This window comes from Stomoxys calcitrans, chromosome 5 (assembly GCF_963082655.1).
Source record: "Stomoxys calcitrans chromosome 5, idStoCalc2.1, whole genome shotgun sequence".
Taxonomy (NCBI): domain Eukaryota; kingdom Metazoa; phylum Arthropoda; class Insecta; order Diptera; family Muscidae; genus Stomoxys; species Stomoxys calcitrans.
Genome location: NC_081556.1, coordinates 43957632 through 43977481, shown reverse-complemented (window position 1 = coordinate 43977481; position 19850 = coordinate 43957632). Strand labels below are relative to the sequence as shown.

At 37.6% G+C, this 19850-nt stretch overlaps 1 protein-coding gene across 7 annotated transcripts in view; it reads left to right on the top strand.

The window, feature by feature from the left end:
• The window catches only part of LOC106081057 (heterogeneous nuclear ribonucleoprotein L), a 451695-nt gene that overhangs the window by 193922 nt on the left and 237923 nt on the right, over window positions 1–19850 (top strand). For all 7 annotated transcript variants that reach the window (XM_013242759.2, XM_013242758.2, XM_013242757.2 and 4 more), the window contains exon 4: window positions 16866–17048. In XM_013242759.2, coding sequence (XP_013098213.1) covers window positions 16866–17048 — 183 coding nt within the window. The remainder of the gene's footprint in view (window positions 1–16865; window positions 17049–19850) is intronic.

The following is a 19850-nucleotide window of genomic DNA, read 5'->3' as shown; positions in this document are numbered from 1 at the left end:
ATCCGCCGATTTAGGGTCTTAGGCCAATAAAGGCCACATTTATTATCCGATTTTGTTCAAGTTCGGGACAGTGAGTTGTCTTAGGCCCTTCGACGTACTCCGTCAATACGGCTCAGATCGGTTCAGATTTGGATATAGCTGCCATATAGACCGATCCTCCGATTTAAAGTCTTAGGCCCATAAAAGCCACATTTATTATCCGATTTTGCTGAAATTCGGGACAGTGAGTTGTCTTAGATCCTTCGACGTCCTCCGTCAATACGGCTCAGATCGGTTCAGATTTGGATATAGCTGCCATATAGACCGATCCTCCGATTTAAGGTCATAGACCCATAAAAGCCACATTAATTATCCGATTTTGCTGAAATTTGGGACAGTGAGTTGTGTTAGGCCCTTCGACATCGTCCGTCAATATGGCTCAGATCGGTTCAGATTTGGATATAGCTGCCATATAGACCGATTCTCCAATTTAGGGTCTTAGGCCCATAAAAGCCACATTTATTATCCGATTTTGAGAAAATTTGGGACTGTGAGTTGTATTAGGCCCTTCAACATCCTCCGTCGATTTGGCTCAGATCGGTCCAGATTTGGATATAGCTGCCATATAGACCGATCTCTCGGTTTTAGGTTTTGGGGCCATAAAAAGCGCATTTATTGTCCGATGTTGCCGAAATTTGGGACAAAGAGTTAAGTTAAGCCCCTCCACATATTTCTGCAATTTGGTCTAGATCGATCAAGATTTGCATATAGCTGCCATATAAACCGATCTCTCGATTTAAAGTCTTGGCCCCATAAAAGGCGCATTTTTAATCCGATTGCACTGAAATTTGACACACAGACTTATTATGCTTTTCGAGATCCGTGTGGTATATAGTTCAGATCGGTTTATTTTTAGATATAACTACTAAAAAGACCAATATTTTGTTATATACAATTGAACAATAACTTTTACTTATAAGTATCTGGTCCAAATCGGAACATAGCTGCTATGGGGCATAAGGTATGAATTTTGCACCGGATTTTGAGGAAAGGTGGTTCACATATATATCCGAGGTGGTGGGTATCCAAAGTTCGGCCCGGCCGAACTTAACGCCTTTACTTGTTTTATTTATTTTTTTTTTGCTTTTTTAAATTTTTATTGACTAAATATTTTTTTTTTTTTACTTTTATTTCTTTTAAATTGAATTTTATTTTTTTTTTAAATTTAATTATATATTTTTAATTTTAATTATATTTTTTTAATTTTGTTTTTTTTAGTTTTTGTATTTTTATTTTTTAAAATTTTTTTTATATTAATTTTTTTAATTTTAATTTTTATTTTTGATTTTTTTTTTTTATTTATTTTTTTTACTTTTTTCTACTTATTACTTTAATTTTATTTTTTTTTGTTTTTTTATGTTTTATTTAAATCTTTTTTTTTGTTATTTTTAATGTAATTTTGATTTTTTTTTTAATAATGTTCTTAGGCCACACTGAAAGTATTTCTAAAAAACCTTCAAAATAATTCTCTGAAAACTATTTTTTGTTTTCCCCTTGTGGCGTTGGTGACCAAGTTTTGTATAAAACACCACATTTATATGTGAGACAAAAAGACGTCAGTGTTAGAGTTTATGAGGGGGGCCTGTGAAGTTCCACAAGGCAGAGATTGCTGATGGAGGACTTGTGTTGTTTGTAAGTGGCAGGTGGTTTAGTTGCAACACTTTTGAGGTTTATTGTGCTGCTGGAAAATCTAAAAACAACATCGTTTAGTTTTTTTTTTCTAAACGGTTTAATTTTTTTCTTCTAGTTTTTCTTTTTTTTTAATTCTCTTATTAACTGAGGCCATTGCTGCTGTTCGCATAGTCCTCTCATGTTACAAAGTTTCCCACCATTATTTGTAGTGATTTTCTAGCATTTTGAGTTTTTCCCTCCTATTGCCCAATATACTCGCTAGGTGGCTTTAGGTTGTGAAAAGTGAAGCTGCTGCAGCTACTCGTCTAAGGCAATGTGTGACCAGATAGAATCTGTTTGCATGGAGTTGCAAAACGCCACTGCATTTGGACTGATTTATATGGCTGACTTGAATGTTGTTGTACGAGTTTGAGTTGAGTTTTTTTGCTCGTTTTGAATTTTTTTTGTTCCATCCATTGAAATAGTCATACGAAATGTAGCTGATATTGCTACTGTTGCTTTTGTTGTTGTTGCTGTTTTTATGCAACATCATGCCACATGTCTTTAATAATGTAAATCTTGGCCCAGTATGTGATTGTGACTTGTGTATCTCTGATGTTTTGTTGCTTCAATGTTTCGGCTTCATAACGACGATTAAATTGTCGGGGGACACTGTTGTTAGCCTCCTCTTGCAAAAAAAAAAAAAAAAATCGTGTAGATATGAACGTTTTAAAAGACACTTTATTGCAACACCATTTGTTGGAGAATAAGTGAGCCAGAGCAACTAAAGGAAAGACGGACGTATGGACGTATAGACGGACTGACATCTAGATGTACCGACAACCAAGGGGACGGTTGGTATATCAACTCCAGCATATTCAATGCTCCTTACACCACACTCTATCCTTACGGGCTGCATTATTAAGCCTCCATACCACCTACCCCCAACCTACTTCCCCCTTCCTCTTTCGCAGCAATGTGACAACCAAAGATTTGTTATTGGCTAAAAAATTTGCCTTTTGTTATAGTTGGGCTTTTATATTTTCCTTTTCCCATAGTCAGTGTGTGTATGTGTGTGTGTTTGGGAATAATTTTTTTTCTTCTGCTTTTGTTGTTGCTGTTTCTTGTAGCCATGTGTTGCCATACCATCGTCATCATTTGGTCGTTTTTATTCGCAAAGAATGAAAAAAAAAAACAACACTCCATAAAATCCACCATGGACGTTGGCCATTGACGTTGTTGGTAACACAACAACAGAAAACAGAAATGTAAACGAGCAATACAACATCAGATTGTTGGCGCAAATTGCCTGTTTTGGCCATTAAAGTTTACAGTGGCTTTAGGAACACATCCGTAGCTAAAGAATTCACTAAAATTTAAGATAAGACTCATTCACATGACAAAAATCAAAATGACCCAATGTTCTACCCTACAAAATGTCTAATATGCATAGAACAAATTCGTGTAGAACTTCTATACGAAATCAATAAAAAATTCGAAAATTATTGTTTAAATTAAAAAAATTATAAACAATCTTCAAAAAGAAAGCTGTGAACATTTTTCACAATAAATTCTAGTGTGCAAAAATTTATTTGTTTATTTAATTTTAATTTTTCTTTGCTGCACTTTATGTTTTTTTTTTTTATTTTTTTATATTCGGGCCGAATCTGGGGTACCCACCACCATGGATTCTGCTAAGAATTTATAAAAAAAAAACCGAACAGGGATAATGGAGAGATCGGTTTATATGGGAGCTATATCAGGTTATAGACCCATTTGGTCCGTATTTGACAGAGTTGTTGAGAGTCATAACAGAACATCACATGCAAAATTTCAGCCAAATCGGACAAAAATTGCGGCTTCCAGAGGCTCAAGAAGTCAAATCGGAAGATCAGTTTATATGGGAGCTATATCAGGTTATAGACCGATTTGGTCCGTATTTGACAGAGTTAGTTGTTGGAAGTCATAACAGAACACTACATGCGAAATTTCAGCCAAATCGGACGAAAATTGCGGCTTCCAGGGGCTAAAGAAGCCAAATCGGGAGATCGGTTTAAAAGGGTTATAGACCCATTCGGACCGTACTTAACGGAGTTGTTGAAAGCCATGACGGAATACTTCATGCAAAATTTCAGCCAAATCGGACAAAAATTGCGTCTTCCAGGGGCTCAAGAAGTCAAATCGGGAGATCGGTATATATGGCAGCTTTATATAAATCAGAACCGATGTGATCCATTTGCAATCCCCAACGACCTACATCAATATAAAGTATCTGTGCAAAATTTCAAGAGGCTGGCTTTACGCGTTCTACTTTTATCGTGATTTCGACAGATGGACGGACGATTGACCGGACATGGATAGATCGACTCAGGATGTCGAGACGATCAAGAATATATATGCTGTATGGGGTCTAAGACGAATATTTCGAGGTGTTTTAAACGGAATGACTTGATTAGTATAGCCCCATAAAATGGTGGCGGGTATTTATTATTTATTATACCCATCACCGAAGGATGGGGTATATTCATCCGTTTGCAACACATCGAAATATCCATTTCCGACCCTATAGGGTATATATATATTCTTGATCAGCGTAAAAATCTAAGACGATGGAGCCATGTCCGTCCGTCTGTCAAAAAATCAAAGATGGGCTAAATCGGACTATATCTTGATATAGCCCCCATATAGACCGATCCTGCGATTTAGAGTTTTAGGCCCATAAAAGCCACATTTATTATCCAATTATGGTGAAATTCGGGACAGTGAGTTGTTAAAGGCCAGTCAATAACCTTCTTTAATTTAGCCTAAATCGGTTCAGATTTGGATATAGCTGCCATATAGACCGCCGATTTAGGGTCTTGGGCCCATAAAAGCCACATTTATTGTTTGATTATGCTGAAATTTGGGACAGTGAGTTGTGTTGGGCCCTTCGACATCCTTCTTCAATTTGGCCCCGATCGGTCCAGATTTGGATATAGCTGCCATATAGACCGATCTTTTGATTGAAGGTTTTTGGGCCCATAAGAGGTGCATTTATTGTCCAATTTCGCCGAAATTTGGGACAGTGAGTTGCGTAAGGCCCTTCGGTGATCTTCTTCAATTTGACCCAGATCGGTGCATAATTGGATATAGTTGCCTTATAGACCAATCTCTCGATCCAAAGTCTTGGGCCCATAAAAGGCGCATTTAATATCCGATTTCGCCGAAATTTTGGTACAGTGAGTTGTGTTAGGCCCTTCGGTGATCTTTTTCAATTTGACCCAGATCGGTGCAGAATTGGTTATAGCTGCCTTATAGACCAATCTTTCGATCTAAAGCCTTGGGCCCATAAGAGGTGCATTTATTGTCCAATTTCCCCGAAATTTGGGACAGTGAGGTGTATTAGGCTATTCGACATCTCTCAGCAATTTGGCCCAGATCGGTTCAGATTTAGATTCAGCTGCCATATAGACCGACCTCTCGATAGAAGGTTTTGGGCCCATAAAAGGCGCAGTTATTGTCCGATATCGCCGAAATTCGGGACAGTGAATTGTGTTAAGCCCCTCGATATTCTTTTGCTCTATGGCTCAGATCGGTCCAGATTTGGATATAGCTGCCATATAGACCGATCTCTCGATATAAGGTTTTGGGCCCATAAAAGGCGCATTTATTGTCCGAAGTTGCCGAAATTTGAAACAGTGAATTGCGTTAGGCCCTTCGGTGATCTTCTTCAATTTGACCCAGAACGGTGCAGAATTGGATATAGCTGCCTTATAGACCAATCTCTCGATCTAAAGTCTTGGGCCCATAAAAGGCGCATTTATTATCCGATTTCGCCGAAATTTGAGACAGTGAGTTGTGTTAGGCCACTCGACATCTCTCTGCAATTTGGCCCAGATCGGTCCAGATTGGTCCAGATTTCGATATATCTTCCATATAGACCGATCTCTAGATTTAAGAATTTGGGCCCATAAAAGGCACATTTATAATCCGATTGCGCTGAAATTTGACACAGTGACTTATGTTAGGCATCCCTGTCGCATATGGTTCAGATCGGTCTATATTTGGATATGGCTACGCATAGTACCTCACAAATGTTGCCGGCATTAAAAGGGGAAAACCACCGATGCAAATTTTTTCTGATGGTCTCACCAGGATTCGAACTCAGGCGTTCAGCGTCATAGGCGTACATGTTAACCTCTGCGCTACGGTGACCTATGACAAGGGGTAGCTTTTTACTTGTTTTTTATATTATATTTTATTTTTATTAAATTTTTCTTAATTTAATTTTTTGTTGTTTATAAAATTTTTTTTGTTGAAATAAATTTTGTTTCATTTTATTTTATTTTATTTAATTTTATTTTATTTTATTTTATTTTATTTTATTTTATTTTATTTTATTTTATTTTATTTTATTTTATTTTATTTTATTTTATTTTATTTTATTTTATTTTATTTTATTTTATTTTATTTTATTTTATTTTATTTTATTTTATTTTATTTTGTTTTATTTTATTTTATTTTTGTTTTACTTTATTTTATTTTGTTTTATTTTATTTTTAATTATTTTATTTTAATTTATTTTATTTTATTTTATTTTATTTTATTTTATTTTATTTTATTTTATTTTATTTTATTTTATATTAGTTTATTTTATTTTATTTAATTTTTTTTTTATTTTATTTAATTTAATTTTTTTTTATTTTATTTAATTTTTTTTATTTTTTATTTTATTTTATTTTGTTTTATTTTATTTTTATTTTATTTATTTTATTTTATTTGTTGGTCATTCCTTCCCACTGTGTGTGTTTTTTTCCCATTTCCTCTACCCAGCCTCTCATAATTTGTTTAAGTCTCTTTCGTAAAGTTGCTTTTCCTGCTTCTGCTCAACTCTAACATCTTTCGAGACTTAATTTGGATGGGTAATATATAACGCCGTATAATGGTAGCTGCCTGGCTACCAGACTTTTTCGATTGCTCTGCGTACATTTTTAATGAGTTCATTGCGTCAGTTGGACCAACAATTGTAGATGCGAGTAAAAGCTTGACAAAGTACTAGGAAACGATAGTCGTATCGGCTGACAGTTGGTTTTTATGTTATGTTTTGTTGTTATTGGTAAAAGATGACAGTTGTTTGATGCTGTGCAAGTGTGTGGCAGTGTGTTAGTGTTGTCACCGTTGTTGGCTTTTAACAACGCTGTTAAACTGTTTAATGTTGGCCACTTCAAATTGCTTTGAAATTTCCCACTCTACATTACCCACAATAGTCTCGCCTTTTTTCTCCCCCTCCACCATTGGCAACAGCTAAAAGTTCAGCATTCGCTTAAGTGCATGGCTCGGCACACGCTGCTTAATAATAACTTTAAGGGGATTAAAAAAGCTAAGGCATTAAAACCTCCAAAGGAGCGGTGGTGGGAGGTAAAGAATTACACAAATACAGAGAGTTGGGAAAAATCCTTTTTGCCCTGCTTGAGATACATTTATTGCCAACGTTTTTATGAGTTTTGCAAGTGATGTAGGTTGAATATTTGCTGTTTATCGTTAATGTTGTCTCCAGCCAACATTATTTCATTATAAAAGGGAGTTTTTTTTTGTCGCCCAGCTGCTGAAGCAGACAGCATTGCGCCTTGCTTGACTGCTTAAAATTCCATTTCCTTTTGATGCCAATACTCTTTGAATGGTAGTTTGTGTATCCCTGACGCCCACACAGAGATAGTCATAAATTATTTTTATTTCCTAATTAGCGTGGTTAAAGGCCCACAACAAACACAAACATCCTCCTTCGCGTACACCCCAGGTAGATTTGTGATTTATAGCCACCATTGTAGAAGAGATACAAAGGTGGAGACAAATTGGTGACTGAGTATTGTTGGCACGCACTATGAATGACGTTTAAGTGGGCGTTTGCCAAAGCTTTGATGTAAAGCAATTTGTATCTCTATGTAGGGCGGGTTTAGAGACAAAAAAATTTGTATTTGGTTGGAAAATGTTTTAATGAAGTTTAGCCTCAAACCAATGAAGAACGGGATAGCAATTTAAAATGCCATGACTATGGGTTTGCGTAGCGTATACTTAATATTGATTGAGATGGCTATGGGGCAAGGGAGCGTATACTTTATATTTTTTACATAGTCCTTATTAAAATAAATAAAAATATTTTTTTTTATACCCATAACCATAGGATGGGTATATACTAATCTAGTCATTCCATTTGTAACACCTCGAAATATTGATCTTGGACCCCATAACGTATATTCTTGATCGTCTAGACGCTCCGAGTCGATATAGCCATGTCCGTCCGTCCTTCTACCGAAATCAAGATAGGGGTCGAACGCGTAAAGCTAACCCCTTAAAAGTTTGCACAGTTACATAATATCGATGTAGGACGTTGGGAATTGCAAATGGGCCATATCGGTTCGGATTTAGATATAGCTCCTATATAAACGGATCGCCCGATTTGACTTCTTGAGCCCTTGGAAGACGCAATATTTATCCGATTTGGCTGACATTTTGCTTGAAGTATTCCGGCATGATTTCCAATAACTCTGCCATGTACAGTCCAATCCTATCTCCCGATTTGACTTTTTGACCCCCTTGGAAGCCGCAATTTTTGTCCGATTCGGCTGAAATTTTGTACTTAGTATTTTGTTATAACTCCCAAGAACGGAGCCAAGTTTGGTCCAAATCAGTCTATAACCTGATATAGCTCCCATATAAACCGATCTGCCGATTTGAATTCTTATGCCCATGGAAGCCTCAATTTTCATCCGATTTGGCTGAAATTTTGCACATAGTATTCTGTTATGACTCCCAAGAACCTGATATAGTTCCCATATAAATCGATCTCCCGATTTGAATTCCTGAGCCCCTGGAAGTCGCAATTTGTGTCCTTCAATCTAATTTTGCATACTAGATTCGTAATCTACTCCCGAATACCTTTTATTTGAGCCCCATATTGATAAGAACGTTAAATTTTTCTGCTTGAAGGAGTTTTTGGGTTAGGGCGACATCCTGGGTACTTGGAAACAATTTTTAACGTTATATTCGCATTCTACTCTTCAATACCTTTTATTTGATACCCATATTGTCATGATCGGTCCACTTTCGATTTTGGGTGGTGTTTTTGGGCCAGTTCTCTCCTCCTGCCCACATCCACCGTCTACCGCCTGTCCGTCCGTCTGTTGTAATCACTCTAGAGCCTTCAAAAATTGAGATATTGAGCTGAAATTTGGCACAGATACGTCTTTTTGATGAACGCCGGTTAAGTTCTTGAACGGGCCAAGTCGGACCATATTTGGATATAGCTGCTATATAGGCTGATTTTCCGATAAAGGATCTAATGCCCATAAAAACTTTATTTTTGCATCTGATTTTGCTGAAATTTGAAACAACGAGTAGTTTTAGGCCTTCCGACATCTGACCCAAATATGCTTCAGATCGGACTATATTTTGATATAGCTGCCATATAGACCTATCTCCCGATAAAGGGCCTGAAGGCCATAAAACCTTTATTTATTACCCGATTTCGCTGAAATTTGCAACAGGGGGTTATTTTAAGTCTCCCGACATCTGACCTAAATATGGTTCAGATAGGACTATATTTAGATATAGCTGCCATATAGACCGATCTCCCGATAAAGGGTCTAAAGGCCCTAAAAGCTTCATTTATTACCCGATTTCGCTGAAATTTTAAACTATCAGTTATTTTTAGCCTCCTGACACCCGACATAAATATGGTTCAGATCGGACTATTTTTAGATATAGCTGCCATATAGACCGATCTGCCGATAAGAGGTCTGAAGCCCGTATAAGCTTTATTTATTACCCGATTTCGCTGAAATTTGCAACAGGATGTTATTTTAAGCCTCCCGACATCTGACTTAAATATGTTTCAGATCGGTCCATATTTAGATATAGCTGCCATATAGACCGATCTCCCGATAAAGGGTCTGAAGCCCATAAAAGCTTTATTTTTTAACCGATTTTGCTGAAATTTAAAACAGTGGGTTATTTTAAGCCTCCCAATATCTGACCTAAATATGGATTAGATCGGTCCATATTTAGATATAGCTGCCATATAGACCGATCTTCCGATTAAAGGTCTGAAGGCCATAAAAACTTTATTTCTTAACCGATTTCGCTGAAATTTAAAACATTGTGTTATTTTAAGCCTCCCAATATCTGACCTAAATATGGTTCAGATCGGATTATATTTAGATATAGCTGCCATATAGACCGATCTGCCGATAAAGGGTCTGAAGGCCATAAAAGCTTTATTTTTTACCTGATTTTGCTGAAATTTGAGACAGTGTGTTATTTTAAGCCCCCCGAAAATATGAATGTGGTTCAGATCGTACTATATTTAGATATAGCTGCCATATAGACCGAAGCGGTCTGAAGCCCGTATAAGCTTTATTTATTACCCGATTTCGCTGAAATTTGAAACAGTGAGTTTTTCTGAGCCTCACGATATCCGACCTTATTTTTTTTTTTAATTTTAATTTTCTCCAGCCTCCCTAAAGTATGCTTTACATTTAACTACCTTAGTTTGTTCCCTGTAACGTATGATTTATTTTATTTTATCATATTTCTACATATTTTCTCTTTACTGGCAAATTTTCAGCGATTCAATAAATGATATATTTTCAATTTGCACTAAACATCCCGGAAATAACTAATTCAAGATTCTACAAAACTCCTCCCCAAAGTGTAATTATGGCTAATTGTAATCACAGACCATGAGGCGGATAAGTGTTTTCAATGTATATAGCCAGCAACTTCATGCGGGCACCCAGACGTATACTTTACATGAAAGCTTTAGCAATCCATGGGGGCGTATGATTTATTTTTTGCAATTTGTTTTATTTGTTGTCTATCTTTTAGACATGCTTAGATACTTTAAAATAACTGCCATAAATGCACAATTTATTAGGGCCATCAATATTGCTCTTTTCTACAGAAACCCACACCATCAATGATGCAACCTTCCCTCCCCTCTCTCCCAACAAACATAAATGATTACTATACAATGTTGTAGTTATTTCTACTTTTTGTGTTGCGAGCAAGAGTTTTGTGTAAACAATTTTTCAAATTATTATGGTTCTTAGCAGAGATGAGTACAAGAAGTTGGTGCTAGAAACGTGTCTATCTCTTTTGGGTAGAGTTTTCGTTTTGTTATCTTAATCCCACCATCCATCCACGGGGGCTGCTAAGTTTGCCGGGCTCTAACCCAGTGCCAGCCTTAGCATTACAATATCAATATTTCATTAGGCACTCGTCCATATTGCGATACATATCGTTAGCTGTGTGTTGGGTGATAACGTACACATATCGATTTTCATTTTCTTCGTGGAAAACTTTTCGAAAGGGACTTTTTTTCCAAGTACGAATATGACATGAATGCGAGAACGGGGAGAATACAAAAATAAGGCGGCCTTTAGGCATAGGCCTGGGCACAGGAATGGGGTGACATTTCTAATATCGTTATCCCAATGCCTTGCCAATGTTATTATTATTATTATTTTCGAATTCAATATCCTCGTCAGAGTTTAGTGGTAGTCATTAGTATGCAAGAGCTGACGATGATAAGCATGGGGATGAGAATGAGTATAATGATAATGGTGTTGTTGCCTGCCTTGCTTGGCTCATATTAGCGAAGCTTCAAAGCCTTCAGTCAGTTATGCAGGATAAGTGTGTTAAGGATATTTACTTAAACTTGTATGTGTTGGGGTTTTCGTTTGCATTTAGTGTTTATGTTTGGGCCATTATCAAAGCCATACAAGTTTCTGTGTAAGTGTTGGTGGTTGCTGTCCCTATTTCCCTTCAATGCCTTCACCATTATGACCGCCGATTGCTGTCTTATCATTATGACACTCAACAATTTTGACACAGTGCCAGCAGATATGAAAAACTTGGCTGGTCGCTTTCAACATGTTGCTTGCCCTAAAAACAAAAAAAAAAAAAATAGAAAGAAAAAAAAAACTAGAAAATATTCGAATAACTGGAAGTAAAATGCTCTAAAAAAATGTTAGAGAAATTTAGGCACGGGGTAAGTTAAAAAAACAGCAAGAAGGGCAAACATTACTGTTTGAAAATTCCTAGGTCATGCAAGTCCTTTCCCCCTCTTTTGCAACTTAATAGTCCTGATTTTCATCTCAAAGTTGACTTTTAGGGCATTTTGTACTTAATCCAAGAATTTTTGCTTCCCGCAGAGTCTCAATATAAAACTGCTTCCTAATATACGCCGGCTTAAAGTTTCGTTGTCATTTTCCCCCCTAACACTCAAATGCAAATGTTTCCCTTTAGGGGGTTACAGATCTTGAGTCCTTTAATCCTTGTATTTGTCATTATGTCAATTAAGCCCCGGTGAATAGTAGGGGTCATTGTGTGTGTGTGTGTGTGAGTCAGAGAGAAACACCTTGTGTTAGGTTATAACCTCAACTCACCTTCATGCCTAGCCTTCATCTAAAATGGGTTTTCAGTATTAACTCAACTAACCAATTACCATATTCATGTACCATCAGAGTATGCCTTGGCTTTTTCACCCTTGCTAACCCTCCCGTAAAGGCTAACACGAACACTGCCACATTTCACGGTGTTAGAACACAAATGACTGCGTGGTCATACTCTCTAGTAGTTGGTGTTACTGCCGACACATTCACTTGCTGTATATGTCCCAGTACAAGTCTATAGCCTTTGTTTCTGATGGCTGGTTGGATTTATATCAAAGTTCGTGTATTTGTGCGTTTGGTCTGGGATTTTCTTTCAAATTGACATATTAGATTTTGTATGTGTGTGTGTGTGTGTGTGAAAGTAATGTTCGAGAGTCATCCATGGTATGTAAAGCACACTGAAGACAAAATGTTAATGAGCTTAGCTGGAATAGGATAAAAAAAAAATTAAGGGACGAAATTAAAGAAACAGCTACAAAATACATAGCCTAAAGGTAGTGTTTTTGAACCATTTTTCGCTAAATAAAATATCTTTTCCGAAAAGAAAGTGTACTAAAACTACCCCCTACCAAGGTAAAGTATAGTAAACCTACCCCCTCCTTAGGGAAAGTGTACTAAAACTACCCCCTCCTAAGGAAAGTGTAATACAACTACCGCATCCAAAGAGGAAGTTTAGTAAAACTACCACCTCCCAAAAGAAAGTGTACTAAACCACCCCCTCCCAAGGGAAAGGGAGGGAAAGAAAGAAAGAAAACTACCCCTTTCCAAAGGAAAGTGCGCTAAAGCTAACCTATCCCAGAGGAAAGTGTACCTAAACCAGCTCTCCCAAGGGAAAGAGTACTAAAAATACCATTTTTCAGGGAAAAGTGTTCTAAAACTAACCCTTCCCAAGGTATAGTGTTCTTACATTACCCTTTCCCGAAGAAAAGTGTACTAAAATTGACCTTTTCCAACAGAAAGTGTGCTAAAACGAGCCTTTTCCAAAGGAAAGTGTACTAAAACTAGCCTTTCACAAGAGCAAGTGTACAAAAACTAGGCTTTACCAACGAAAATTATAAAAATCTAGCCTTTCCCAAGGAAAAGTGTACTAAAACTAGCCTTTTCCATGGGAAAGTGTACTATAGCTACCCTTTCCCATGGAAAGTGTACTAAAACTACACTTTCCCAAGGGCAAGTGTACTAAAACTACCCCTTCCCAAGGGCAAGTGTACTAAAACTATACCTTCCCAAGGAAAAGTGTACTAAAGCTATTCCTTCCGAAGGGAAAGTGTACTAAACCTACCCCTTCCCAAGGAAAAGTATACTAAAACTAGCCCATCTCAAAGAAAAGTGTACTAAAACCACCCCCTCCCAAGGAAAAGTGTACTAGAACTACCCTTTCCCAAGGGAAAGTGCGCTAAGAATACCCTTTCCCGGGGAAAAGTGTACTAAAACTACCCCCTCCCAAGCGAAAGTGTACTTAAACTACCCTTTCCCAAAGGAAAGTGTACTAAAACTATCCTATTCCAACGAAAAGTGCACAAAAACTATTATTTTCCGGTGTACTAAACTACCCTTTTTCAAGGAAAAGTGCACTAAAGCTACTAATGCCTAAAGGAAAGTGTACTAAGACTACCCTTTCCAAAGGAAAAGGTACTAAAACTACCGCTTCCCAAGTGAAAGTCTACTAAAACTACTCCTTCCCAAGGGAAAGTTTACTAAAACTTCACTTTCCAAGGGAAAGCATTCTAAACTTTCCCTTTTCAAAGGGAAAGTGTACTAAAACTACCCTTTCCCAAGGGGAGAGTGTGCTAAAACTACCCTTTCCCAGGGGAAAGGGTACTAAAATTATCCTTTCCCAAGGAAAAGAGTACTAAAACTAAATTTTTCAAGGGTGAGTGTTTTAAAATTAACCCTTCCCAAGGGAAAGTATACTAACACTACCCTTTTCCAAGAAAAAGTGTACTAAAACTAGACTTTACCAAGGGAAGGAGTACTAAAATTATCCTTTCGAAAGGAAAAGTGTGCTAAAATTGCCCGTCCTAAGAGAAGGTGTACTAAAACTAGACTTTACCAAGGAAAGGTGTACTAAAACTATACTTTCCAAAGGAAAAGTGTGCTAAATTAGCCCTTCCTAAGAGCAGGGGTACTAAAACTTGCCTTTCCCAAGGGAAAGTGTACTAAAACTAGACTTTCCCAAGTTTAAGTGTACTAAAACTAGGCTTTACCAACGGAAATTTTACAAATCTAGCCTTTCCCAAGGGAAAGTTTACTAAAATTATCCTTTTCCATGGAAAAGAGTACTAAAACTACCCCTTCTTAAGGGAAAGTGTATTGAAACTACCCTTTCCCAAGGAAAAATGTACTAAACACGGGAAAGTGCACTAAATCTACCCTTTTCAAGGGGAATGTGTTCTAAAACTACCCCCTCCTAAGGGAAAGTGTACTAAAACTACACTTTCCCAAAGGAAAGTGTACTAAAATTATCCCTTCCCAAGGCAAAGTGTACTAAAACTAACTTTTCCCAAGGAAAAGTGTACTAAAACTAACCTTTCCCAAGGAAAAGTCTACTAAAACTACCCCTTACCAAGGGAAAGTTTACTAAAACTACTCTTCCCAAGGGAAAGCATTCTAAACTTTACCTTTTCACAGGGAAAGTGTACTAAGACTACCCTTTCCCAAGGGGAAAGTGTGCTAAAACTACACTTTCCCAGAGGAAAAGTGTAATAAAGCTACACCTTCCCCAGGGGAAAGTCCACTCAAACTACCCCTTCCTAAGGGATAGGGTACTTAAACTACCCCTTCCCAAGGGAGAGTGTACTGAAACTACCCCTTCCCAATAGAAAGTGTACTAAATCGACCCTTTCGCAAGGGAAAGTGTACTAAAGCTATTCTTTCCCAAGTGAAAGTGTACTAAATCTACCCTTCCCCAAAGGAAAGTGTACTAAAACCAATCTTGCTCAAGCGAAAGTTTACCAAAACTGCCTTTTCTCAAGAGAGAATGTACAAAAACTACCCTTTCCCAAGGGAAAGTGTACTAAAACTCCATTTTCCCAATAGAAAGTGTAATAAGACTATTCTTTCTACTAAACTACTCCTTCCAAGGGAAAGTGTAGTAAAACTACCCTTCTCAAGAGAAAGTGTACTAAACTTTCCCTTTTCAAAGGGAAAGTGTACTAAACTTTCCCTTTTCAAAGGGAAAGTGTACTTAAATTACCCTTTCCCAAGGGGAAAGTGTGCTCAAACTACCCTTTCCTAGGGGAAAGTGTACTAAAAGTATCTTTTCCCAAGGCAAAGTGTACTAAAACTCCATTTTCCCAATGGAATGCGTAATAAAACTACCCTTTTCCAAGGGAAAGTGTACTAAAACTATTCTTTCTCAAGGGAAAGTATAATAAAACTACTCTTTTCCAAAGAAAAGTGTACTAAACTAACCTTTGCCAAGGGAAAGTGTACTAAAACTATGTTTTTCCAAAGGAAAGCTACCCTTTTGCTAATGAAAGTGTACTAAAACTACCCGTATCCAAAGTAAATTGTACTAAATCTACCCTTTAATATAGTAAATTGTTTTGAAACTATCCCTCCCAAGGGAAAGTGCATTAAGTCCAATATTTTCCCTGGAGAGCTAAAGTTTTTTGAGTCTTTCTACATGCTTTTTATATAGTCTGAGTTCTCAAATACCTAGTATCCATTTTGTTTTGCTTCTTATCTTTAACCACTGTCGTTTATTGCTTCTTCATACAAACGACCAGCTGTAGTCTGATAAATCGTAGCAAGGATTTTGGCCAGTAGCACAAAGAGTGGTAACATTGACAGGCCGAAGGAAGGAAGCATGGACACAACATTGCCTGACAGGATACAATCACAGAGGTGTTTTTCCTCGCCTCGCTTGAATTGCAAATGTTGTATAAGTCTCACTCACCTTTTGTGTCATCCCTGAATGATGAAGTTTTACGCTTGTTGTCATGCCTCCTCTGCCATGGCAAATGGGACGAACGGACGGACTTCTTTTGTAAATGGCTGACAATTCGAGTAAAGCTTAAAGACCTTGGTAGAACATTTCTTGCCAGCAATTTATGGCTTAATTTTTTGTTTTGTTCTTCTTCCAAAAAAGGTAGCAGAAAATCCATTTTTGTGTAGCATCTATGCCTCCAAACATGTAGCACAAATGAATGTTTGGTGTTTTTCCAACTTCTAATGCTGCTGCTCACCTGCAGGGCCTAGACACAAATCCATCCATTCAAAGTTGATAATGAATGGTAATGACTTGGCCGAAAATGCTCAAAGTGGTGTGAGTAAGCACCAGCGGTAAGAAACAGGCTGTTGATTGTCATGTAGAGAACTTTTGGAAGACATTGGCTGGGACATCCGTAGTTTATGTTCATGTTGTGCCATCGCGCAAGTATTTGCCCAATTTGGCATAAAAGGTGTTTTGTGTGTGGTCATGAATTCCAATGGCCTCGGTAAATATTGATTGTGCCAGATGGGAGCATGGGGCATATACCTGCCAATGTACATACCTAAAGCCAGCCTCGAACTGGTGCCATTGGTTGTTATGTGGTCGCTCACATAGAGAGCGCCAAATGAACATGACCACATTACGCATTTTCTGCTGTTGTTGTTGCGTTGTTTGGCAAAGTAAGATTTTTGGCACACACTTATGGGGGGGGGGGGGGGGGAATTAATTTAAATAAAATTCTTATTTAGATTCAATTTTCATTGTTTTTTAGTTATCTTTTTGCTCTTTTTTTTTTGTCGCTTTTGCAAATTTGTGGTAATTTTATTTTTATTTTCTTCTCTTTGCAGGACGTTTTGCATAAAATATGTGTCCCACATGGCCAAGTAATGCGCATTGTCATATTCAAAAAGAATGGTGTACAGGCCATGGTGGAATTCGATAATTTAGAAGCTGCCACCAGAGCCAGGGAAAACTTGAATGGAGCTGATATATATTCGGGATGCTGCACCTTGAAAATTGATTTTGCCAAGGTAAGTGAAAAAACTAAGGAAAAAGAAAAATTAAAATAAATATGAAGTTGAAAGGAGTTGTATCTGAAAGGCTGCTCAGCAATACGTCGGAGAAGAACCACATCTACAAGATGGGAGCAGACCCAACAAGTGCCAGCTCGTCTCATCATAATCAAGCCAGCTACTTCATCGTTATGTGGGACTACCATGCGTGTCGCTATAGTAAGACCTTTTGCCCAACTTTCCATCTACGAGCTATGCCAGATAATACTCTGACATGGTTCGTAATTGCTGAAGTCAAGCAGTTTGTGCGTCGTTTTCTGACCGATAGCAGTTAAGATAACACTGGCAGTTTGGTATTGCCAGCCAAGTTCAGTTTTGCACTCTCACTATCTCCACTGAAGTATACAATACCTCTACTAGGTTGAGAAACCTGGTATATGGCACGTATACGTGATCGGCATCATCGCTCGCCAGAGACTAGTCCTTTCTAGGCCCCCAAGAACTCGTAATTCTTGATCTCACAATCTGTGAGACTAAGACCGTGAGCGTCGCCATACTGCACTTTCCCAAGGAAATTGTACTAAAGCAATATTTTCTCAAGGGATAGTCTACTACAACTAAGCTTTCCCACAGTAAAGTGTACGAACACTAAACTTTACGAGGCTAAAGTGTACTAAAACTAAGCCTTACCACGGAAAACCGTGCTAAAACTAAGCTTTCCTTCAGGAAAGAGTACTAAAACTATACTTCCCAACGGGAAAGTACACTAAAACTAAGATTTCCCAAAAGAAAGTGTACTAAAACTACCCTTTCCCAAAGAAATGTGTACTAAAATTAAAAAATGTGTACTTTCCCCTAGGGAGAGTGTACTAAAACTAGCCACTCCCAAGGAAAAGTGTATAAAATCTACGATTGCCAGGGAGAGTGTACTACAAATACGCTTTCCATGGAGAGTGTACTAAAACCAGCCTTTGCAAGGGAAAGTGTCCTAAACCAAGCCGTTCCAGGGGAAAGTGTTCTAAAAGAGCACTAAAACTACCCACTTCGAAGGAAAAGTGTACTAAAATAGGCCTTTGCAAGGGGAAAATGTCTAAAACAAACCGTTTTAGGGGAAAGTGTCCTAAAACTACCCTCTCCCTTGGGAAAGAGTACTAAAACTACTAAAACTTGTCTTTGCAAGGCAAAGTGTACTAAAACTAGTCTTTGCAAGGCAAGTTGTACTAAAACTAACCTTTCTCAAGGGAAAGTGTAATAAAACTACTTATCCCCAGAAAAGGTGTACTAAAACTTACCCATTTCCAAGGGAAAGTGTACCAAAACTTCCCATTCCCAAAGGAAAGTGTACTAAAACTTCCCATTCCCATGGGAAAGTGTACTAAGACCACCCTTTCCTAAGGGAACGTTGTCTAAAACTGCCATTTCCCAAGGGAAAGTGTACTAAAACTACTTTTTCCCAAGGAAAAGTGTACTAAAACTACCCTTTCCCAAGAGAAAACGTATTAAAACTTAGCTTTCTCAAGGGAAGTGTACTGAAACTACCCTTTCTCAAGGGAAATTGTACTAAAACTACCCCTTCATAAGGAAAGTTTATTCAAACTACTGTCTCCAAGTGTATTAACATTACCATTTCTCTTTGGAAAGAGTAAATCTAATTTTCAAGGAAAAGTGTACTTAAAAAATATTTTCCCAAGGGAAAGTGTACTCAAACTATCCTTTCCCAAGAGAAAGCGTACTTAAAGTACCCCTTCCCAAGGGAGAGTGTATTAGAAGTACCCTCTCCAAAAAAAAAGTGTGCTTAAAGTACCATTTCTCAAGAGAAAATGTACTAAAAGTACTCTTTCCCGAGGGAAAGTATGCAAAAAGGGCTTTTTTCCAAGGAAAAGTGTACTAAAACTACGCCTTCCCAAGGGGAAAGTGTAATAGAGCTACCCTTTCCCAAGGGAAAGTGTACCAGAGCTACCCTTTCCCAAGGAAAAATGTACTAAAACTACTCTTTCCCAAAGGAAAGTGTACTAAAAGTACCTTTTCTCAAGGGAAGTGTATTAAATTTATCCTTTCCCAAGGGAAGGTGTACTAAAACTACCATTTCCCAAGAGAAAGTGTACTAAATCCATCCTTTACCAAGGGAAAGTGTACTAAAACTAACTATTCCCAAGGGAAAGTATACTAAAGCCATCATTTCCCAAGTAAAGTGTACTAAAACAACCCTTTTCCAATGGAAAGTGTTCTAAAACTACCCTTTCCCAAGGCAAAGTATACTAAAATTATCCTTTTCCAAAGGAAGGTGTACTAAAACTATCCTTTCCCAAGGGAAAGTGTACTAAAACTAACTATTTCCAAGGGAAAGTGTACTAAAGCTACCCTTTCCAAAGGAAAAGTGTACTAAAACTACCCTTAACAAGGGAAAGTGTACTAAAACTATTATTTCCTAAGGGAAAATGTACTAAAACTACCCTTTCCCAAGTAAAAGTGTACTAAAACTACCCTTTTCTAAGAGAAAGTGTACTACTCTTTCTCAACAGAAAATGTACTAAAACTATCCTTTTTCGAAGGGAAAGTGTACTAAAACTACCCTTGCCCAAAGGAAAGTGTACTAAAACTATACGTTCCCAAGGAAAAGTGTACTAAATCTACCCATTCCCTAGCGAAAGTGTACTAAATCTACCCTTTCCCAAGAAAAAGTGTACTAAAACTGGGTTTTCCGAAAAAAATGTGTACTAAAAGTACAATTTTCCAAGGGAAAGAATGTACCCACCGTATGCAGACGTTAGCATGTCCACCTATGACGCTGAACGCCTGGGTTCGAATCCTGGCGAGACC